The sequence below is a fragment of the Hibiscus syriacus genome, unplaced genomic scaffold (genome assembly GCF_006381635.1).
Source record: "Hibiscus syriacus cultivar Baekdansim isolate YM2019G1 unplaced genomic scaffold, ASM638163v2 tig00004004_pilon, whole genome shotgun sequence".
NCBI lineage: Eukaryota > Viridiplantae > Streptophyta > Magnoliopsida > Malvales > Malvaceae > Hibiscus > Hibiscus syriacus.
In genome coordinates this window covers 753,783-779,347 of record NW_024061991.1, presented here as the reverse complement: position 1 = coordinate 779,347, position 25,565 = coordinate 753,783, and the positions used below count along the sequence as shown (strand labels likewise).

At 34.7% G+C, this 25,565-nt stretch overlaps 1 protein-coding gene across 1 annotated transcript in view; it reads left to right on the top strand.

Annotated features, from left to right (window-relative positions):
• Nucleotides 1–10,560: 10,560 nt before the first annotated feature.
• LOC120186162 (rab3 GTPase-activating protein catalytic subunit-like) overlaps nucleotides 10,561–25,565 on the top strand; it is a 35,737-nt gene continuing 20,732 nt past the window's right edge. The window contains exons 1-13 of the mRNA XM_039190179.1: nucleotides 10,561–10,941; nucleotides 11,074–11,117; nucleotides 11,210–11,273; nucleotides 11,436–11,533; nucleotides 11,617–11,701; nucleotides 12,201–12,298; nucleotides 15,364–15,535; nucleotides 15,838–16,066; nucleotides 16,209–16,335; nucleotides 16,495–16,601; nucleotides 16,716–16,808; nucleotides 22,021–22,146; nucleotides 22,256–22,389. Of these exons, the coding sequence (XP_039046110.1) occupies nucleotides 10,891–10,941; nucleotides 11,074–11,117; nucleotides 11,210–11,273; nucleotides 11,436–11,533; nucleotides 11,617–11,701; nucleotides 12,201–12,298; nucleotides 15,364–15,535; nucleotides 15,838–16,066; nucleotides 16,209–16,335; nucleotides 16,495–16,601; nucleotides 16,716–16,808; nucleotides 22,021–22,146; nucleotides 22,256–22,389 (1,428 nt within the window). The 5' untranslated portion in view covers nucleotides 10,561–10,890. The remainder of the gene's footprint in view (nucleotides 10,942–11,073; nucleotides 11,118–11,209; nucleotides 11,274–11,435; nucleotides 11,534–11,616; nucleotides 11,702–12,200; nucleotides 12,299–15,363; nucleotides 15,536–15,837; nucleotides 16,067–16,208; nucleotides 16,336–16,494; nucleotides 16,602–16,715; nucleotides 16,809–22,020; nucleotides 22,147–22,255; nucleotides 22,390–25,565) is intronic.

Genomic DNA, 25,565 nt, shown 5'->3' with positions numbered 1-25,565 from the left:
CAAAACATTCATATGCAACCCCAATATTTTATAAAAAAATCTCCATAATGAGTTTAACAATCAAAACAACCTCAACATGCCCCTTAGTAAACACTAGGATATCATCAGTAAAACAAATATGAGTAAATCCAATACGTTTCATTTGGATGAAAGTCCAGTACACTGTGCTCATCTGCCATATTTAAAAGTCGCGACAAAACATTCATGACTAGAATGAATATATAAGGAGACAAATGGTCTCCCTGTTGAACTACTTTTCCCCGAAAAAACCTACAAGACCCCCATTTAACCCAACTGAGAACTTAGAGCGAGTTATGCAGGCTTGGACTCACCCTTTAAACTTAATAGGAAACCTTAACACTATGAGCACATGAAAAATAAAACTCCAACTGAGAGAGACAAATGCCTTATTGAGATCAATTTTTAAAGCACAACGAGCTGATAAGTGCTTCCTCCCATAACCCTTTACTAGCTCCTGAGCAAGTAGAACATTATCAATCAAATCTCTCCTAGTTAAAAAAGCACTTTGATTAGGCAAAATCAAACTAGGCAACCATAACTTCATTCTATTAGCTAGAATATTTGTAACACATTTATAAAAGTGGTGCAGCACGATATGGGCTGAAAATCAATAGTAGATAAAGGGACAGTGACCTTAGGAACCAGAGTAATAATGATGGAATTAAATCTAGCATGCAAAAAGGAAGATAGAAAGAAATATTTAACAGCATTAATGAAATCCTCACCAACAATACTCCATGAGAGCTTAAAGAAAATGGTAGAGTACCAATCGAATTCAGGAGCCTTATTCCTATTCATAGCAAACAACACTTCTTTGATCTCTTTGAAAGTCATTGGAGTAATCAAATTAACATGCATTTCAATGGAAAGCTCTACACGCATAATCTCACACAACAACTCATCCGAAACTGATTCCACATGAGCTAACAACCCTAAGGGCATCAGAAAAATGACGAACCAGCACAATAGAGATACTCTCAAAATTTTCAAGCTTAAGCTCCTGAGGATCATGAAGAACATGAATGATATTAAATTTATACCTAGTAGTGACTTGTAACACCCAACCCGTACCCGACCCGGATACGAGTCCGAGATGTCACATTGACATTTTAAAACCTTTGTTCTTGTAAAATAACTGAACATTTGAACTTATATTAAGAAAACACGATCATATATTCTTCAATTGTGTTTGGTATAAAATTTTGAGATAAAAATGTATTTATAAATAGTAAAATACGGTATTAACAGTACCATGAACAGTAATGAACTGAGTCATGAACAGAGCTACAGTGCATCGATGCATCAAAAATTTGAAGCAAAATTATGCACCGATGCACTGCTACAGTACTGCTACAGTGACTTTCGTAAAACGTTCATAAAACTCGTAAAAATTTAACCGTTCGTTACCATACAATTGTCATTTACATAAGCACGTTTAAAACATTACAAAACTCAATCGTATGACTTTTCAAAATCGATTATAACATATCAGATTTAATCATTTATTTACATGTCAACCACTTTCCTTATTACAAAATGCATATTATACATTTCTTTTCTGATATGATATTTGGAAATGAGAACTGACCTATCTTGCATAACTCTTATCAATCTTCCTCTTCTCAAAACCTACGCGTGAAACAATCACACGCTAAGTCTACGACTTAGTGAGGCATATAAAACATATAATAAAAATCATAAAACATTTCATATATTAAATTACATACATGCACATATATACTATCATATTTCTATTCATATATCAAATCCGCACATGTATATATATGATTATCCTCTTCCTTATAATTATCCTCTTTATTATCATTAATACCTTTGATCATATAATCATATACTTATCATTTATACACATCATATATCATTTCATAAAGAAATACACTTAACACCATATACTTCACGTAATACAGTTTATATAACTAAAACATATATGCTTTCATATAACCAATACATGAATCCTGTAATTTATTCCATATAATAAATCACATATGCATATCACCTTCAGTATATTTGTTTAATCTCTTTATTAGCCCATGTACACCAGTGAGAACTTAAGGTATGTGAGTACATTGAGGTTGTGCACTATTATGATATCACCACAGCTCGTATAATTGTCATGAATGACCAGTCCATAGGTTCCAAAGAACCTAGGTAATCAGTCCATATGTTCCGAAGAACATAGGTAAATAGTCCATATGTCCCGAAGAACATAGGTAAACAGTCCATATGTCCCGAAGAATATAGGTAAACCCTCGACCCTTGACATGCCAACTATACCCCTAGCTCTCATATCACATAACATGGGCATTATCATTTATAACAATTCACATTACTTATTAATATCATTTATGTTTTATGTCACTTATCACATGTACGTGTAATCATTGATCTTATAATCACATATTTCTTTTCTTCTGTCACATACCATATGTATGTGTAAACATATAATAACATACATCCATTTCTATATACTAATGCACACATAGTAATCACATAACGTTTTATAAGTTACTTTTTACCATAATAAATCTATCATTGGCTCATCGCAAGCCAATGTTTGATCAATCACATAAGTACAATTTAAATTGCACTCACCTTAGCCTTGATTTGATTCGATCCTAATTCTTCGATTGTTTCTGAACTTGTTTAGGCTCAATACCTACATAAACATAAATTCCGATACGATTATCAAAAGCCTAAACCTTATAACTTGATGTTAATAACTCAGGCTAATTTAATAAACCAAATTTTAGCTTTTCCTTTAATAGTGTATCGATGCACTATGGGTGCATCGGTACATAGAATAGCTTCGAAATATCCATGCATCGATGCACCCCTTAATCCATCGATGCACCTACCCATAAATCATTGTTCATTGCACAAAAATTCACTCTTTCAATTTCAATTATTCAAGTTTCATTCCCTTTCATATTCTTAACTCAAATATACATGCTTAAACTCATTTATATCTATTTATTTCATCTTAAACCTCAAAATTATATTCTCCATATAGAAATCAATAATCATACCAAAATTTCCATGTCATCCAAACTTAATTCTAACACTTCTAACTTCTTATTCTTATAGATGACAAGTCAAATTTATCCTCCAAATTCATTTAAATCTTCTTATTCAAAATTTTACTTAAAACCTCATTTTCTTTAATCTATCATAACTCCTTTATCTTTTGATTTTAAGATAACTTAAGCTTTCCTTAAGTTTAATTATCATCTAAGGATCAAAACACATGCTTAAAATCAACAAACAATCAATAAATCAGAGAACTCACCTTTGCTTTGAGCTTTCACGTGGAGAAAAGAAGAAGATGAAGAAGAGAATTGCTTGGAAGCTTATCTCTTCAATCATTCTCCACATGGGTATTATAATACCCATTAATTATTATTTAATTATTTTTCTTGTTTAATTACTCATTTTCTCTTTGACTCCTTTAATATTTACTAACAACTTTAAGAAAATATCTCAACATAAATCATTAAACTATTCAACTATTCTACTTTAATCACCATATTCTAAAATTTTACAATGTAGTCACTAACCCTCAGTTTGGATGTTACAAATCTTCCCCCTTAAGAAAATTCATCCTCGAATTTTCATTGCACCAGGAGATAATATATTGTCTACACGTCTCCAATGCATTCCACGTATCACCTCTTTAATAAATCTTTCATATTATCCTAAACCTCATTTCCCTACTTTAATTCTTCCATTACCTTTTTCCATTTTACATTCATCTACTGTCACTTATCATATACATAGTAGCCACTAACCACAATCCATCTCTGTCTTTTCGCTCATTCTATTCTGTATTTTACTTTAACCTTTCTATCATGTCACTTTCCATTACTCAATATCATAAATCCATCTCTAATTCCTCATAACAGTAACCAAATTCTTATTCCATCATCATTTGACCAAAATACAACTTTAAATCTTCTTCAAATATGATTAAACATATACTTTATAAATCAAACAATTTTTTTCATCACCTTGCATACTTTTCGTATTTTTATATCGAACTTATCATCTACACTTCCATATAACCTTTATCATAATTAACCTTTTAATTTCTTTTTTTTCATTTACTTTCCTTATCTCTTTAAATTAGCTGACCCTTTTTTCCCATATGTAATGGGGTAAGGGGGATGTATGATAGTAGGTTGCCCCCAACGCCAGGTTGAGAGCAGCTTCCGTGGAGACCTTCGAATTATGAAATACCCTCCGTGGGACTCGATCCCACGACCACAAGGTTAAGAGCCTTGTAACATATATCATATATTTTCTTCAGGCTCTCATACTATTTTCATATCGCTTATACTTATCCCTGATTACTTATACATAACCTCTTCCTTTACCATCTCTTGTACTTGTATTTTTATTCCCAGAGCTCCCTTTAAAACCTGTAAATACTCTTCTCATTTCCTTAATCATATATATAGGATCCAAATACATAACCACATTTAAATCCATATCATACTTGAATAACTCACTTTATTTTTTCTTCCAATCTTTTAACTCTATCACCTTTACTCTTACGGCTATTCAATAACAACTATTTAGTCTAGGGCACAAACCCTAATTAACCAATCATATACATCATACCTTTCATCATTTCTTAATCCTTGTATGTACTTTAATACACATTATCTTTTCATATTACTTTATACTTCTTTTTCAATCCTTACTTTCCCTCAAGCATAAGAATTGTTATTTCCTTCACTATATCACATTCATATGATAACACATTTTTTATCACGTAATCTTGTTAGCCAATGCTAACTCTTTCATCTAGAGTACAAACCCTTATCATATCCACACTCTTGCTTATATACAGTACTATCTCTTTGTTTCAAATCTATAATTCTGATTTCATTCATCTTATAAACGTATCACTGATGCACTTATTATTGAACTCTTCTACAAATTCTAACCACGTCATTTGATCTTTTAACGTTCTTATGGTGGCATTTGTTCACCATATTCTATCTTATCCACGTAATAACAAAACTTCTCAATTTAACTTCACCACTTTATAGAAATGAATACCTTCTAACATTATCTTCATATAATTTATCCAAAGGTCTGTAACAACAGAACCTTCTCCACATTCACTCTTGAGCTCGGGTGCTCAGAACTCTTTTAACAATTTCAATACATTCATTCTATGAGTTAACGAAGTATACAATTGAAAACACATCGGAATATCATTCAACATCATAAATCATTCTCTAATCTTATACAGGCATTTCATGAGGTTTTCGCTCTTCTCCCTGCCTGGCCAGGGCAGGTGAATGCTATTACCTTCAGGTCTATCGCCTTGTGCTTCACTTTGGAAGCTCTCATATATTCATGTGCTCATATCATTTCTTCTTTCACATCTCACGTGTACATATACTCATCCAATTCATATCATATAACATATGTCATTTGCATATGTTCACATATCATCTATCATATCATATAAACACATATATCTCATAAATCATTCTCATACTTATCTTCTATAACATAACAATTTAACTCTATTAACAAGACAACACACTCCTTACCCTATCAGATCAGAAAATATTTCACTTTGTGTTGGCATGTATACTTTTTAAAACACTTTGACTTCATTTTTAGCCTATAATCGGCTAAACCGTAGCTCTGATACCATTAAATGTAACACCCAACCCATACTCAACCCGGATACGAGTCCGAGATGTCACTTTGACATTTTAAAACCTTTGTTCTTGTAAAATAACTGAACATTTGAACTTATATTAAGAAAATACGATCATATATTCTTCAATTGTGTTGGTATAAAAATTTGAGATAAAAACATATTTATGAATAGTAAAATATGGTATGAACAGTACCGTGAATAGTAATGCACAGTGTCATGAACTGTGCATCGATGCATCAAATATTCGAAGCAAAATTGTGCATCGATGCACTGCTACAGTGACTTTCGTAAAATGTTCATAAAACTCGTAAAAATTTAACCGTTCATTACTATACAATTGTCATTTATATAAGCACGATTAAAACATTACAAAACGCAATCGTATGACTTTTCAAAACCGATTAGAACATATCGTATTTAATCCTTTATTTACATGCCAACCACTTTCCTTATTACAAAATACATATTATACATTTCTTTTCTGATCTGATCTTTGGAAAGGAGAACTGACATGTCTTGCATAACTCTTATCAATCTTCATCTTCTCAAACCTACGCGTGAAATAATCACACGCTAAGTCTACGACTTAGTGAGGCATATAAAACATATAATAAAAATCATAAAACATTTCATATATTAAATTACATATATGCACATATACTATCATATTTTTATTCATATATCAAATCCACACATGTATATATATGATTATCATCTTCCTTATCATTATCTTCTTATTATCATTAATACCTTTTATCATATAATCATATACTTATCATTTATACACATCATATATCATTTCATAAAGAAATACACTTAACACCATATACTTCACGTAATACAGTTCATATAACTAAAACATATATGCTTTTGATATAACCAATACATGAATCTTGTAATTTATTCCATATAATAAATCACATATGCATATCACCTTCAGTATATTTGATTAATCTTTTTATTAGCCCATGTACACCAGTGAGAACTTAAGGTATGTGAGTACATTGAGGTTGTGCACTATTATGCTATCACCAATTGTCCCGAATGACTAGTCCATATATTCCGAAGAACATAGTTAAACAGTCCATATGTCCCGAAGAACATATGTAAACAATCTATATGTCCCGAAGAATATAGGTAAACCCTCGACCCTTGGCATGCCAACTATACCCCTAGCTCTCATATCATATAACATGGGCATTATCATTTATAACAGTTCACATTACTTATTCATATCCTTTCTCTTTTCTGTCACGTATCATATATACGTGTAATCATTGATCTTATAATCACATATTTCTTTTCTTCTGTCACATACCATATGTATGTGTAAACATATAATAACATACATCCATTTCTATATATTAATGCACGCATAGTAATCATATAACGTTTTATAAGTTACTTCTTACCATAATAAATCCATCATTGGCTCATCGCAAGCCAATATTTGATCAATCACATAAGTACAATTTAAGTTGCACCCACCTTAGCCTTGCTTTGATTCGATCCTAATTCTTTGATTGTTCCTGAACTTGTTTAGGCTCAATATCTACATAAACATAAATTTCGATACGATTATCAAAAGTCTAAACCTTATAACTTGAAGTTAATAACTCAGACTAATTTAATAAACCAAATTTCATATTTTCCTTTAAGAGTGTATCGATGCACTATGGGTGCATCGGTACACATAATAGCTTCGAAATATCCATGCATCGATGCACCCCTTAATGCATCGATGCACCTACCCAGAAATCACAGTTCATTGCACGAAAATTCACTCTTTCAATTTCAAATTCTTCAAGTTTCATTCCTTTTTCATATTCTTAACTCAAATATACATGCTTAAACTCATTTATATCTATTTATTTCATCTTAAACTTCAAAATTCTATTCTCCATATATAAATCAATAATCATACCAAATTTTTCATGTCATCCAAACTTAATTTTAACACTTCTAACTTCTTATTCTCATAGATGGCAAGTCAAATTTATCCTCCAAATTCATTTAAACCTTCTTATTCAAAATTTCACTTAAAACCCCATTTTCTTTAATATATCATAACTCCTTTATCTTTTGATTTTAAGATAACTTAAGCTTTCCTTAAGTTTAGTTATCATCTAAGGATCAAAACCCATGCTTAAAATCAACAAACAATCAAGAAATCAAAGAACTCACCTTTGCTTTGAGCTTTCACGTAGAGAAGAGAAGAAGATGAAGAAGAGAATTGCTTGGAAGCTTATCTCTTCAATCATTCTCCACATGGGTATTATAATACCCATTAATTATTATTTAATTATTTTCCTTGTTCAATTACTCATTTGCACTTTGACTCCTTTAATATTTACTAACAACTTTCAGAAAATATCTCTACATAAATCATTAAACTATTCTACTTTAATCACCATATTCTGAAATTTTACAATGTAGTCACTAACCTGTAGTTTGGGATGTTACATGACTTGCCTAACAAAATAAGTTGAATTACAATCCCCTATTTTGATAAATTGCACCCTCGATTTTTGTCACAAAAACATATGCTCAACCTTAAACAAAGTATTCAAATCTTGACTGAGTTCCTTCTCACATGTAATATTTCTAGTAGAGGGGAAACCAATATAAACTTTTGGATCACCTCAAGCTCACTCTTAACACCAACAGTCCTTTTAAATAATCTACTATAGTGTTCATTATTCAAAGCCTTAAGGGGGTCATTCAATCTCTTAAGCTTAGCAAACAATAGCTGTAAAGCATTTCCACTAATCGAAATTTTCCAGGGCTCCTCAACAATGCCCAAAAGATCATGGTGGTCAACCCAAAAATGAAAAAAATTTAAAAGGCCTATGAGGCCTACCCATTGGAGCCTTAGGAACAACCTAATTAGGACAATGATCTAAATAATCCGGAACCAAAAATTTAACTTTAGCATTAGGAAAGGATTGCATCCAACTCTGGTTCACCATAACCCTATCCAACTTCCTAGACAATAGAGTTTCCTCTCTATTGTTACACCAAGTAAACATGGCCCCAGTATACGGGTGATCAACAAAATCAAACACCTCTAGACAATCAAGAAAATCTTGGATTGCTTCAATCACACCTTGAATACCATCAAAATTAGAGCTTTTCTGAGGACATCTAATGATATTGAAATCCCCAGTAATAACCCAAGGATTAAGACCAACTAAGACTCGTCATTAACTAAATTCTCCCATAACCGACTTATATCCTCACGACCATTACACCCATAAACTGCAGAAAGAAAAACTGAGCATCATCAGCCTTCATCAAACAAGAAATAAGCTGATCCGATTTACTAGCCTTATCGATCTGCTAAGAACCTCTACATAAAATCCAAACTCTCCCATTTAAAGCCTATGAATAGTTTGAAATAAACTGATAATCTCTAAATTGCCTATGAACAATAGACACAACATTCAACTCCTTACCCTGGTTTCAAGTAAACATAAAACCTCTACCTGTAATTTCCTAGCCACACTCAAAATCCTTCTCCGCTTGAGAATATCATTGCACCCTCTCACATTCCCAGTCATAATCATTGTAAAGAAGGGGAGATACCACTATCTTTCTGACTACCCTTGTCTTGTTTTTTCTTATTAGCACATCATCTCTTCCCTTTTGGTTTCAACAGATTCATTAACTCAAACACTTCATTAGCAACAACCTTAATTTTTCTAGGCGAGACCACCACCCCTGAGCCAATGGAGTAAACCGATTTGGACTTCGAATATCATTAATAGCATCCCCTGAGAATTAATCCTAGAACCTTCAGTAGAATGAGAAATATTACTAACAATAACACCATTGCCACTATCAGAACCTACACAAACATTACCACCACCCACATAAACATGAATATTTGATAATATACCCACAACAAAACCCACACAAACAACAACAGAAACATCACCATTATCATCTACATAATTAGCAATAGAGCTAACTAATTCTTTCTTATTAGCATCTACAGTAGCTAAAACATTAATATCATTCAAACATACCATCTTATCAGAAACAACCATAAAGTCAATTTCATCCCTTACCCTTAAATCTATATCAACAATGTAGTTCCTACCAATCACATCAATATCATCCAATAAATCAACATTTTTCTTAGAGCACTCCTCTCCTATATGCCCAAAAATATTACAATGAGTACACCTTGGAAGGGCTCCAAACCAACTCCACTCCAATATAAACTTTATTACCCTCACCAATCTCAACCGTAATAGAACCAGAAAGTTCAAATTTCGCATAAATGTTGACACAAATTTGAGCAAATTCAAGTTGTTTCTTCAATGTTGTAGCTCGATATGTGTACAAAGGCCAACCAAGCGCACTCGTAATATAACCAAGTCCTCTTTGAGAAAATAACTCCAATGGCACACGCTAAAGCTTAACCCATGCAGGAGCAAAATCAGGTGCTCCCTGTAGCTCTATCTGTGTACAAAGGCCTACCAAGCACACTCGCAATATAACCAAGTCATCTTTGAGAAAATAACTCCAATGACACATGCCAAAGCTTAACCCATACATGAGCAGAATCAAGAGTTAACACCTCAAGGACCATCTTAGACAATCATTTTCTGATCAATATAATAAATTTTACACTACTTAATTTGTTAATAATATAGGTTTCATGATATAATCTGCTAAAATTAAATAATTTGTGACTTATATGAAAAGTTATGTGAAGTTTAATGACTTAAAAAATATTATGGCAAATTTGTAAGAGAAGACAATGCTGAGGGTCAAATATCAAATTTTAACTAAAACCCGAGAATTTATGTTATTTTGATATTTTGAAGGAGTTAATTCACAAAACTTTCGCATTCGACTTTTGGGGACTCTGCTAATCGCATTTCATTGGAGGAATCCAATAATCCACCCATCTTTTACGTTTTCATAAAAAACCCAGATCTCTCTGTTTCACTATCGCTCTCCTTTACCTTCATATGATTTATTTTCTATCTCAATGTCCGTTGATTAATTTCAAACTGATATTTGAAATCTCTCTTTGATTCAAATGTCTGTTATTCGTTTTCTCGACGATTGATTTTAGATAAATTTTCCGTAGCTATCGTCAATTTTGTCTTCGAAGCAAAATTTGAAGTTGATTTACCAAGAGAATTGCGTCATCTTTAATGGCATCTTCAAGCGAAGCCAATGTAACCGAACAAGAGGAAGAAGAGGAAGTAAGTAATTCACAGCTTTACTTCTGTTTTTCCTGCCTCAGATTCCAAAGTTTATCATTAGCTAGAAAATTAGACAGCATTTTAAATTATTTCCTTTGTTGAAAAGGTAAAGTTTATTGGATATTTGTGCAGATTGAACACTTCAATGATTTCACTCTGGCTTCTTCATGGGAAAGGTGTTTGATAGTACAACAATTTCAACATTTTCTACATTTATTTCTTCCTTTCGTACTTTATAAATATGATATTATTGACTATCGAATTTTAGGTTCATATCTGAAATAGAGGCTACCTGTCGGCATTGGTTAGCTGATGGTCCAAAAAAATTGCTGGTACGCCTGCTCTGATTTCTGAAAGCTTGTTCTATTCAAAATGTTTATAATTTGTTCCATTTTGGTTTAAGAGATAAGAGCAAGGAATGCAGGTTAAGATTCTATTTCCCAACCTCATGATCATATTAAATAAAAGCGGATATATCTGTAATTTTGTCTTAGGAAAAGGGAGCAGTTCATCTGGATTCATCTGATAACATATATAAGGTCAAATCCGACCTGAAAAATGCTGCAAAAGTCTATTCCATGGAGTACTACTTGAAATCAGCAAAGATGGTACTTTGAGGGAAAAATAGTCCCTTAATCATTTCCTAGCTTGATTTGAACTTATGTTTCTTACCTGTGTTTTGATTGGCACAGGCAAAATTGCTGATTGGAATTCCACTTTGCATGATTTGCAGCTTTGCTTTGGAGTAAAGGAATTTTTGGTATGCTCACATCCTGTGCGGTTTCTTCATTTCCTTTCAATAGTCTTCTTGATATGCTTAAAGTACCTGCCAGGTCCGTCTGTTTATAGGGATCGGTTCAAATTAATCCATGTACTGTTGAATACATGAATTTAATCCCTCTACCTGTAAAAATATTCAAATAAGGTCAAATTTTGATATAGTTAACCTTTATTGTTTAAAAAAATGGCATGAAAAATATAATTTTTTTTTTTCCATTTGTAGTTCAGCCCCAAACAAAAGATTTCATTTACAAACTCATAAAAGCTTTAAAAATATAAAACAATAAATGATGTTTTTAAACAGTATATGTTAACTCTACTAAAGTTAGGCCTTATTTGATTATTTTTACCTGCACATGGACTAATTTGAACAGGTCCATACAATACATATAATAGAGAGACTTGCGAAGTAATTTCACCTTTGTATAATGCTATCCAATTCTTTCTTTACCTTTCAACCTAACAAATGCCATCAACAGGTGATTTCACCTCAAAGTGCCAGTGGTGTGGTACTTGATTCGGCAGAGGCTACCAAGCTTCTAAGTGCAGTTTCAATTGCTTTGTCAAATTGTTCAAGGTTAGGGTTCTGACTGTAAATGTTACCACAAAATACTTTTGAAGCATGATAACACGTGATCCTTTTAATTTTCTAGCTTTTATCATAGTAATTAGCAATATATAGTCTTATTAACTTCTAAAGATTCTTTTAATACTCGGGCTTATCCCCCAAAACACACACACACAAAAAAAAGTGAACTTACTGAAAAGAGGAGGGAGTTTACTGGAAGATAGAGTTGTGTTTTCTTTGTTATACCTCTATTATTTGAATAAACAAATAAATCAGACCTATTAAAATGGATTGAGTTACAACAGTAGAGTCCTACTAGGATTTACAACATAAGAGTCCTGTTAGGTAAAGAAAAATACAAGTTTAATACAAAGAAATACTAAATATAATCCTAACTTGGACATGGAACCATCAAAGTTAACTCTTGGAAGAGGTTTAGTGAGAAAATCAGCTAGTTGCAGTTGAGTAGGAACATAGCTTGGTTTGATTGCCCCATTATTCTTTTCTTTAAAATGAAGTGTCTATCAATATCTACATGCTTGGTTCTATCATGATGAACAAGACTTTTAGCAATACTTATGGCAGATTGGTTGTCACTTTGCACCTTGGATTGATTATTAAAGTCAACATTTAATTCTTTTAATAATCTATGAATCCATGTTCGTTCACCAATTCCTAGTGCAAGTGCTCGAAATTTAGCTTATGCTTTACTTGAAACTACTAACCGCTTCTTACACCTCTATGTAACTATATTATTCCAAATAAAGGAACAATATCTCGACCTTACAGTTCTCACTTCTTTTAAAAAATAAACCATGACCTGGTGTCATTTTGAGATACCTAAAGTTTGATTGACTGCTTCTAGATGCTCTTCCCTAGGATCATTCATATGTTGTCTGACAATACCTAGTGAAAAAGCAATATCTGGTCTTGTATGAGATAAACAAATTAGCTTTCCCACTAACCTTTAGTATTGTTCTTTATTAACTGACACTCCATATCTTCTTAGCTTTAAGTTGGGATCCATGGGCGTTTCTGTTGGTTTACATCCAAGCATACCAGTCTCTGTTAGTAAGTCCAAAATGTATTTTCTCTGTGAGATCACAATCTCAACTTTTGATCAAGCAAACTCCATCCCTAGAAAATGCTTGAGAGTATCAAGATCTTTGATTTCATATTCAACATCAAGTTGACTTTTAATTTAATGAGTTTTCAACGTCATCTCTTGTATGGTAATGTCATCAATATAAACAATAAGGACGTTCTTTTTACCTTTTGATGAAAGCTTTCAGAACAATGTGTGATCTGACTGGCACTGACTATATCCATAGTTAATTATAGTTTTAGTAAATCTATCAAACCATGCACGAGGAAACTATTTTAGGCTATACAATGACTTCTTTAGCTTACATACTTTGTAGTCATTTGAGGAATTCTATAAGCCTAGAGGTATCTCCATGTACACATCTTCTTCAGGATCCCCATTTAGGCATGCATTTTTTATGTCTAATTGATGAAGAGGTCAATCTTCATTTACCACCAGTGATAGTAATACTCGAACTGTGTTTAGCTTTTTTTTTGATAAGATTTGAAGGCCTCATTAAAAACCTCCTTCTTGATTAATGGAGCTTGTATAGAAGCTTCTTAATCATCGGAAGGAGGAAAAGAGTGCCTTATAATTTCATTATAAAAAATAGAATTACAACCTTGGAACAACTATTCCAAAAAACCCTTACAAACAATACAGGAGCCAGAAAACCAAACTAAAGAAGCCAACAACATAAAAATCAACCTATACCAGCCTTTGCTAAACCATCAGCATCCATATTCGCTGTCCTTGCAACCCATCTAACAACCCCCCCCGAAAGTTCTAAGACTATCAACAATATCTCTAACAATAAACATATACAATTGGACAGAGTCAACATTATTTATCCAGTCTACTGCAACCCTGCAATCACTCTCAACGATCAGCCTATCTTTAACCCTCCCTTGAAAAGAGGCAAAGAAAGAAATACCCCTTTGAATAGCTTTAAGTTCCTTCAATGTTGGAGGTCCTGAACCAGCAGGCTCCTGAAAAGAACCTAGGATTGCACCAGATTGATCCTCATAAGACTCCAAGACCTGATTCCTTCCAATCACTGCTAGTGGCTGCATCCACATTTACCTTGACGAAACCCATAGGGGGAGGTAACCAAGGGATTATAGAAGACTTCAAGAAATTGTAGGACGAATAGGAATCTCCTATAGAAGGATCAGAAATTAAAGAGTCCTTAGTAATAGAAACATCCTTATTCTTTGCTAGAAACCAAGAGGCCAGCCTAACTCTTGTTAAGAAAATAATTCAGACTGATCAAGCTTTCCCCCTTAACTGTGTTTAGCTTGATGAAGAGGTCAAACTACTATGTTGATCATGAGAGATTGACATCTTCCTAAAAGCTTTTTGTTGTGCTCCAATCTGCTCCTTAGTGAAGTGGTTGTTGTCACATTGGTGGCGGAAACACCAGCCCCATTAGCATGACAAATTATAGAAATAGGTGAAGAATTGGAGAGTGTAATTGGTCTAATTCGGAACTGATTTTTGAGGAAGATGTTGGGTATGCCATAGTATTCCAGGGTCAGAAACTTGCATGATACCATGTAAATTTACTGAAATGAGGAGAGAGTTTTCTGGAAAAGAGTTGTTTTTCTCTGCTATTCCTTTGTTATTCTAATAAACAAATAAATCAGACCTATTAAAATAGGCCGAGTTACAACAGCAGTCCTACTAGGATTTACAACATAAGAGTCCTCCTAGTTGTTTACTTTCTTATCTATACACAAAACTATCTTATCTTCTACTTAGATAAATCTGAAATACAAGTTTAATACAAAATAAAATACTAAATACGAAGTATATGGCTATATCCTACAAAATAATAATAGATAAATAAAGGTTTTCGGAAACAGTTTATGTTAGTTTTGTAATTCATATTTGTATCCTGCATGTATCTGTTGCATTAACTTCTTTTTATACCTAAACTTTAAATATTAATTTTGAATTCGAAACTTTTGTATACATTTTGGTATTGCAGTTTGTGGCCGGCATTTGTCCCTGTCCATGCCCCTTCAAGACGAGCCTATGTTGGAATCCAAAATATGGGAACAATTTTTACTAGAAGGTTTGAGGCTGATCGTGTTGGTAGCCAGGTTCCCATTAAGTTAATGCACCTGGAAGGATTGTATGAGTTGTTTGTTTCTAAGTTTGTAAGTTCATTTTTTAATTAAAAATCTGCATGTTCTTTCAGGCTCACAAACTATAGGGGTGGTTATTATTACTTGACAGTAAGATGATATCTGATCTTCTTAACTAACATTTTATAATTCTCTGGTTAATTATCTCAACTGATAAAGCTGAAATATTGCTTTGTGTTAGTTATGGTTGTGACGCTCAAATTATCCTTCCCCTTATTTGTTCGAGTGTCACATCAGAATTGTAGTATTTTGCACCCACATTGACATTATGCCCTTTATTTATGAGGTAATACTAATTGCCATCTATTTTGAAGGCTTACTGCACATCAGACCATTCAATGCATATTTTCAAAGTACATCTTAGAATGAAACTCACCTATCGAACACTTCCCAATGATGAGGACAGTGACAATGATATCCAAGAAGCTGATGCTGAAAATGCATATTCTGAAACAAGCGTAGGTGGTGATAATCTCAATAGGAAGCATTGGGATGATGATTGCCCTTGGAATGAATGGTATTCTGCAGAAGATCCAGTAAAGGGTAAGATTATGTTATATTTTTATTTATTCAGCAGAATGATATGGAAAATTATGCCTCCTAGATTACTTGCAATGTTTCTGAGTGGTGCTTTTTTCTTTATGCATTGCTGGCGGACACTGTTTGCTGGATTCAACTCGTGTAGGATTTGATTTAGTGGCCACTTTTTCGGAAAAGGTGGTTGAAAGCTCCTTGGAAATGGCTGAACTGGAAAATGTTTCACCCCATGAAGCTGAGAACTGGATTCTAGCTCCAAATTTGTCCCCAAATCTGTAAGGAGTTTATGCTATGGATTCTTTTCATTATGAACTATTAAAATTATCCTTCTGAAAATTCGACTACTTTTGCGTGTTTATGTCCCCTTTGTTTCATTACTTTCTTAATATTTTTGTTATGTGATATATCTGAGTATACTAATTTATATATGAAAGTGATAGTTCAAAAGGAGACAGAACCGGATTTGCTTCTCAGTTGCAGCTTTTGGTTAATGCATGGGAAATATCATTTGGAGTTCCATTTATGGAGGATTTTGTGTCAGGTCTCCACGTCCACATCTTGGCATATGTGTTATGATGTAGACCGCTGATGTTATCAAGAAATTTTATTTTAAATTTTGTTAAAAATTTCTAACTCATGCTTTTTTATCTTGCAGTTAAAACTCCTGGTTCAGACAATTTGAAGTCCTCTATGGTTATACCGCCACCAACTGTCCTTGACCGTGTGCTTAATGATCTCTTCCCTGAGGGTACTTTTTTCCATTTTACTAAGCACTTTGATGCATTATACCTCTTAAGAATTTGTTTAATGCTCTCTCTCTACATATACACATAGGAACACACACACACACACACTTGCTCAAGTAGTTTCTAAAGAAAAAAAAACTTGTTCAGAATAAATCGTGTTTATTTCTGCTGAATATGGCTGACTTAAATAGAGTTTACAATGTAACAACTTTACATAAAAAGATGCATAAAATTAGCAACATAATAAAAATGATTCTATCTAATTAAAAATGATCCTATCTAATAACTAATAGAATAAAAAACTGATTCTATCTAATTAAAAATGATCCTATCTAATAACTAATAGAATAAAAACTGATTCTATCTAATTAAAACTGATCCTATCTAATATTTAATTTAGATATTCTCGACACCCCCCTCAAGCTGGAGAATAGATATCGATCATTCCCAGCTTGGACAGAAATCCTTCGAACATCGTAGTAAACAGTCCCTTGGTGAGAACATCGGCGAGCTGCTCTGATGATGGAACAAACGGTATGCAGATATCGCCATTTTCCAGCCTCTCCTTGATGAAATGTCGATCTATTTCGACATGTTTGGTCCTGTCATGCTGTACAGGATTCTGAGCAATACTGATTGCCGATTTGTTGTCGCAATACAACTTCATCGGTTTATCTCTTTCAACCTTCAGCTCCTCTAAGATCCTCCTAAGCCATAACAACTCACATACTCCTTGCGCCATGGCTCTGAACTCGGCCTCCGCACTGCTTCTAGAGACAACTGGTTGCTTCTTGCTCCTCCAAGTAACTAAGTTGCCCCAGACAAAGGAGCAATAACCGGTAGTAGATCTTCTGTCTGTAGAACTTCCGCCCCAATCAGCATCAGTGAAGATCTCCACTCTTCGACTTCCATTCTTCGAAAACATGATTCCTTTACTAGGACTCCCTTTCAAGTAATGAAGAATCCGGTAAACAGCTTTGGAGTGTTTTTCTGAGGGACAATGCATAAACTGACTAACCAAGCTCACAGCAAATGCAATATCTGGTCTCGTATGAGCCAAATAAATCAGTTTCCCCACCAGTTTCTGATACCGATTCTTGTCCACAGGCTCAGCACCATCTTCTTTTTCGAGTTTTTGATTCGGATCAATAGGAGTCGCCACTGGTTTACATCCGAGTAATCCGGTCTCTTTCAAGATATCGAGGACATATTTCCTTTGCGAGATACTTATACCTTTTGAGGATCTAGCCACCTCCATTCCAAGGAAATACTTGAGTTGTCCTAGATCCTTGACTTCAAACTGGTTGGATAAGAAGTTCTTCAACGACTCCAACTCTACTGTGTCATCTCCTGTCATAACAATGTCATCTACATACACAATTAAATAGCAATTTTACCATTATTGTGTTTGTAGAACATAGTATGATCAGACTGGGCCTGAGTGTAACCATGTTGTTTCACAGCTCTCGTGAATCTCTCGAACCAGGCTCTCGGAGATTGTTTCAATCCATAAATGGATTTCTTTAGCTTGCAGACCCTGCCATCCTTCTTCAATTCATCAAAGCCTGGAGGAACTTCCATAAACACCTCTTCCTCTAGCTCACAGTTTAGGAACGCATTCTTCACATCAAACTGTCTGAGAGTCCAATCCAGATTGGCGGCTAGTGAGAGTAGGACACGTACGGTGTTTAATTTGGCCACAGGTGCGAAGGTCTCCTCGTAGTCAAGGCCGTATGTCTGAGTGAAGCCTCGTGCTACGAGTCTTGCCTTGTATCTCTCGACCGAGCCATCTGCATGGTATTTGATGGTGAACACCCACTTGCTGCCTACAGATTGTTTCCCCTCAGGTAAAGGAGTTAGATCCCACGTGTCATTCTTCTTCAGGGCCTTTAACTCCTCAAAAACTGCCTCTCTCCATCTCGGAACTTCTAGAGCTTCATGTATCGACTTAGGTAGTGCATCATCCATAATCCTGGTGGAAAAAGCTTTGAAATCTGGAGAGAGTTTATTATAAGATAAGAAATTGGATATTGGATGTTTTGTGGTACATGATCTAACACCTTTGCGCAAGGCTATGGGTTCAAAGAATTCTGTAGAAGGCTCTAAATTTGGAGAAGAAATAGGAGAAAGAGAAGTCGTACCTTGGACCATAGTCGAGTCCGATGGTTGACATACCTTGGGGACCGGTGGAACATTACTTGGTCGAGTCATCCGTCTAGAATAAACACGAAGTTCAGTAGGTGGTTCCAAGTTGGTTTCTACCTGAGTCTCACGAGTTTGTGAATTTATAGGTTGTGAAATCCTAGGATTAGTTACAGAAATATGATTTGGTTCCACTGAGCTATTTACAACCAATTTTGGCAAGGATGTTTGTTCCCAAAAACTCATTTCAAAGTCATTATCCCCCGGAAGAGAGTTTTTGTCAAAAAAAGGTTGTTTTTCAAAAAACGTGACATCCATACTCACATAATACTTCCCAGATTTAGGATCAAAGCATTTATACCCTTTTTGTGTTGGTGAAAAACCTAGAAATATGCATTTATGTGCTCGGGATCGAGTTTTCCTCTATTTTGGCCGTGTATATGAACAAAAGCAATGCAACCAAAAATTTTAGGTGTTAAATCAGTGAAAGATCTATTTTCAGGAAACATATTCTTTAGAGCTTGCAAAGGAGTAATATAATTAAGAACTCTTGTAGGCATTCGATTTATCAAATAAGACGCTGTTAAGAGTGCTTCATTCCAAAAACGATTAGGAACATTCATAGCAAACAGTAAAGCCCTAGTCACCTCTAATAAATGCCTATTTTTTCTTTCAGCAACTCCATTTTGTTGGGGAGTATCAACGCAAGAACTGTGATGAATAATTCCTTTTTGTTTCAAAAAATCACCTAAGATTGCATTAAAATATTCTCGACCATTATCGGTTCTAAGAACTTGAATATTTGCTTGAAACTGAGTATTGATCAGTGAGTGAAAATTTTTGAAAACACTTGCTGCCTCGGATTTTGTTTTAGTAAATAAATCCACGTGACTCTAGTGTGATCATCAATGAATGTGATGAACCATCTAGATCCTGGGGCTGTTTTTACTCGTGAAGGGCCCCAAATATCACTATGCACAAGAGAAAAAGGTTTTGATGGCATATACTTTAAAGATGGATAAACAGATCTATGATGTTTTGCCAATTCACAAGCTTCACACTGAAAAGAAAAACCGTCCCTTTTTTTGAAAAAATTTGGAAACAAATATTTCAAATAATTAAAACTAGGATGGCCTAACCTATAATGCCACAACATTATTTCATTCTCACAAGACAAGGTAGTAAAGCATCTCGGTTTCTGAACTTGTTTATTTGAAGGATTGTCCGTGACCAAGTGATAAAGTCCATCAACCTCCTTAGCATTGCCAATCATCTTCCCCGAACAAGGGTCCTGAAATTCAAATCCAGCAAATGTTATTGTAGCAATGCATTTGCAATCATGAATAATACGATTAACAGAGATGAGATTGCAAGAGAGCTTTGGGACATGTAGGACATTTAGTAATGTGAGAGATGGAGAAATAATGATAGAGCCTTTTCCAGCTATAGAGGTTAGGGAGCCATCATCAGCAATTTTTACCTTCAGATTACCAGATAAAGGAAAATAAGATGAGAATATGGAGGAATTACCGGTCATGTGATCTGTTGCCCCTGAATCTATGATCCAAGGGTTTGATTTAGAACCGGCTATGAAAGCTGTAGGATATGTACCTTTCTGGGCTAATGATGAAGAGGCAATATAAGATGATGGGTTAGGAGTGTTGGATATGGAATGAGAACTCATTAGTTGATACAATTGCTCTAGTTGTTCTTTGCTGAAGGCAGACAGTTCTGAGGCAGGTTTCGGCTCTTCAAAAGCATCTTCAGATGAGGCATGGAATCCCTTTGCATTACGAGAATTTCGATTGGCTGAAAAATTCTCGGCTGGCTTCCCGTGTAGCTTCCAACACTTGGCTTTAGTGTGTCCCGGCTTGTTGCAGTGCTCGCAGATTGGCCGATCTCTGTCGTTCCGACGATCGTTGCGACGTGGTGGTTGACCCGAGAACAAGGCAGAAGACTCGGTGGGATTTGGTGAGTGGCCTCCAAGCATGACTGTCCGCCGGCTCTCCTCTCGTCTGACTTCGGAGAAGACTTTTCTTGTGCTTGGTAGTGGTTCACGACCAAGGATGCGCCCTCTGACTTCATCCAATTCCTTGTTAAGGCCGACAAGGAATTCGAAGACGCGTTCTTTTTCCACCATCTTCTGGAATAGAGCCCTGTCCTTAGCACAACTCCATTCATAGTCGCTGAACATGTCAACCTCTTGCCACAAGGTCTTGAGTTCAGTGTAGTATTGAGTGACAGTTTTTTCTCCTTGTTTTAGCCTCCATAATCGAGTTTTTAGTTCAAACCATTGTCCTGCGTTCCCGAGATCAGAATAGGTCTCGTTCACAGCATTCCAAATGTCATGAGCAGTAGGTAGGAAGAGATAAGTTCTCCCTACACTCGGATCCATGGAATTTATGAGCCAAGACATAATCATCGAGTTTTCTGCCTCCCATCTTTCAGATTCTTCTTCTTCGGCAGGTTTCGTAGTGATACCTGAGAGATAGCCGAATTTTCCACGGCCACGAATAAACAATTTCACAGATTGTGACCACTGTAAGAAATTATTTCCATTCAACTTGTGAGAAGTGATGGATATGTTTTGGAAGGATTCAGTGTTTAGGGTGATTGAAGGTGAGCGAGTAGAACTCATAGAGTCGATACCAGAGGTATCATCATAGAATTTGGCCATTTTGGCTCTGATACCATAAAGAAAAAAAAAACTTGTTCAGAATAAATCGTGTTTATTTCTGCTGAATATGGCTGACTTAAATAGAGTTTACAATGTAACAACTTTACATAAAAAGATGCATAAAATTAGCAACATAATAAAAATGATTCTATCTAATTAAAAATGATCCTATCTAATAACTAATAGAATAAAAAACTGATTCTATCTAATTAAAAATGATCCTATCTAATAACTAATAGAATAAAAACTGATTCTATCTAATTAAAACTGATCCTATCTAATATTTAATTTAGATATTCTCGACAGTTTCTTATTTTGAAGATTTTTCATCGAGTTTTAGGCCTTTTTATCTTAGTTTACATCTTGCTCCGAGTATTAATTTCTATGACATACAGGTCTCCAGTTACCTGATTTTGCTAAAGAACATAAGAGTTCTCAAGCTATTAAAGGGGCACCTCTTGAGTCTCTTTTTGCTCAGTTTTGTTTACACTCATTATGGTTCGGCAATTGTAACATTCGTGGTATGTATGAAAATCATGCATGTTAAGTTGTCTCAAGAGTAATTTATCTGCAATTGAACTTGTAACATTTTCCTTTGCTAAGTGTTGGTTATTGTTCTTGTTTATCTAGCCATTGCTGTGCTCTGGATAGAGTTTGTTCGAGAAATCCGCTGGCATTGGGAAGAGTCACAACCATTGCCTAAAATTCCAGTCAATAGTTCTATTGACCTGGCAACTTGTTTGATCAACCAAAAGCTACAAATGGTAATAAAATCCAATGATCATCACTGGGCAACTTCTGAATTTGTTTGAATAAAATTGGTTGAAATATAGGACTTATAATGGATCTGACCTTCCGGTACATGTTTCAATCTTTTATTATTGGCTTTTCTTCCCTGGCTGGATGACACATTTTAAATGTTGTCTCCTAATCTCCTATTTTAATTCCACTCTTACATTCTTTTATAATGTCAACTTTTAAGACTTTACCCCATGATAATCTTTGAAAATAAATTGAAGGAGAGGGAAAGAATAAAAAAAGGTAATGCAAGGGAAATCCGATTATTGAATTAGGAGATTAAATAGTTTAAATAAATTGAGTTGCTAATTTCTAATAGGATATTTTTGCTAAAGTTAGAATTTTATCTAGAGATAAAGATTACAAAGATTAATATGACTTGTCCTTTCTTATCATAAAAGACTCTTAAACAAATGAGACTTCTACATGGCTGATTTTGATGCTTCCCCTCAAGCTGGAGAGTGAATATTTGTCATTCCCAGCTTGTTTAGAATTTCTTGAAAAACCTTACTTGTTAGCCCCTTCGTGAGCACTTCTGTCAACCGATCCTTGGTAAAGTTGAATGTAGTACAAATTAGATCATTGTCCAATTTTTCTTGAATGAAATGCCTATCAAATTTAATATGCTTTGCTCGATAATGCTGAACAGGATTGCGATTAATATATGATTATCTTTACCCAGAGAAACTCCCATACTCTTAATGCCATTGATATGAATTCTGATTCAACACTTGATCTTGCTACTACATTCTTCTTACACCTCCAGGTTATAAGATTTCTACCTAGGATTGTACAATACCCAGTTGTTGACTTTCTATCAACTAAAGATCCTACGTAATTTGCATTCGTGTATGCTTCTAGTGTAATGCCCGAGTTCATTTGATGTTTGAACAAAATTCCTTTTCCTAGGCTACCTTTCAAGTATTGTAGTATCATGTTTACTGCTTTTAGATGTGATTCTTTCGGATTAAGCATAAATTGGCTTACTATAATTACTACAAAGGCTATATCTAATCTATTGTATATCAAATATATTAACTTTCCAACCAACCTTTGATAGGACCCTATATCCACCATAGGTTCTTCTAGTGCATCACATAACCCATGATTAAACTCAACTGGCATCTCAACTAGTTTGCAACCCATCCTCATTTCTTTCAATAAGTCAAGCACATATTTCTACTAATAGATGAAGATTCCTTGCTTCGAACGGGCCACCTTAATGCCAATGAAGTATTTCAACTTTCCTAGCTCTTTGATGTCAAATTCCTTCAAAAGACATTCTTTCAAGTTCTTCATTCCTTCAATGTCATGACCTGTAACTATGATGTCATCTACATACACTAGAAATGTTGTAACCTTTCCAGAGTTTGAGTGTTTTATGAACAAGGTATGATCACCTTGACTTTGCTTATTATACCAATCAGATCATTGACTTGGCAAGCCTCCCAAACTAGGCTCATTGAGACTGTTGGAGCCCATAAAGAGTTTTCTTTAATCTACACACCATTCCCTTAGCTTCAAAACAAGGAGGAACTTCCATCTAAATTTCTTCTTCAAGATCACCATGGAGAAATGCAGTCTTAACATCAAATCGTTCTAGATCGCACTCAAAATTAGTTTCCGAAGACAAGAATTCTTAATGTATTCTTTTTTTTTCCACGGGAGCAAATGTCTCAAGATAGCCCATGCCATAGGTTTAGGTGTACCCTTTGGCCACCAGCCTTGTGTTGTATCTTTCACCTGTTTCATCCGCTTTATATTTTATAAAGAACACTCATCTATATCCCACTGATTTCTTCCCACTTGGTAGTTCAATCATTTATCTTGTTCTGTTCTTCTCAAGGGCTGTCATTTCTACCTTCATAGCATCTTTCCACCTTCTATTACCTAATGCTTCAATTAGATTTTTTTGGTATGGAGATTAGTTAGGAAATTTTTATGGTTTTGAGATAAGTTTTGGTAGGATTTACCATTGAATTAGGAGATATGAGTGAGAGAGAGAAAAACGTAGAGAGAGAGAGAAGTTGAAAGTAAAGTCAGTTTTCGATGAGAATTGGACGGTGTTCGTCGACAATCTTAGTAGGAGGGTGTCTCGATGTACTTTAAGGGAAATTTTCTTAGTCCATGGTCCTGTTGAGAGTTTTCATTCCCAAAGAAACAAGAAATCCAAAATACAAATTTTTCACTTTTGCTTTTGTCCAGTTTAAGAATGAGGTAGGTCTGAAAAGAGCAGTAGATAAATTAAATGGGGTTTTGATCGATGGGAGGAAGATTTCAGTTGGAGCAGTAAGATATAAGGAAGCTCGTACAAGGTTAGTGGGGAAGAATAGCTATTCGAAGAAGGTAGGACCGAATAATGCAGAAACTTGAAATTCAAAAGAGGCTGAAGACATTAACAGAGGGATAATGGATGACAAAACTTATAGAGATGCTTTGATGTCGAACAGAACTGTAATGGGAAACAGGGAGTTTTCATCTGATGGTTTACATAAGGGGAAGGTTAAGAAAAATATCTTTGAAATGCACATTCCCTCTGAGAGTTTCAGCTGGGCTAAAAGGTCATTAACGGGGATCATTAAACCTTCATTTGAGCTTGAGTTAGTTCATAATGCTTTAACTAACGAAGGTTTAGATATTAAAATTGCTAGATGGGGCTATGTATGGAATTCTTGCGCAATAACTTTTAAATCATCCGAAGTGATGATGAAGGTATGGATGAAGAAGAAAGATGAATTAGATTTCTGGTTTCATCGACTGGCACCATTGTTGAATGAAGAAGGGGTTCCAATGTCTTTCTGTATGGTTGAACTATTTGGGGTCCTTTATTATGATGGAATGATCTATTCTTCGAATAGTTATCAGAAAGATGGGGAACGGTGGTGGAAATTCACGATTCAACTAGAAACAAGGAAGATCTTACAACGGCGAGAATTTTATTGAGGGTGGCAAGCCCTTTTGATGTTCCGGAGGTGGTCACACTAGGATCATATGGAAGATCCTTCAAAGTTAGCATTAAGGTTGGATCGGCGTGGGAGTCATCGATTTTTTTTCCAGCAAACCTCCGGTGGATGGTTCCGTTGAAGGATATTTTGGAGATTTGAACTTTGATGAGGAAGAAAACAATTTGCAGTCTGAAAGT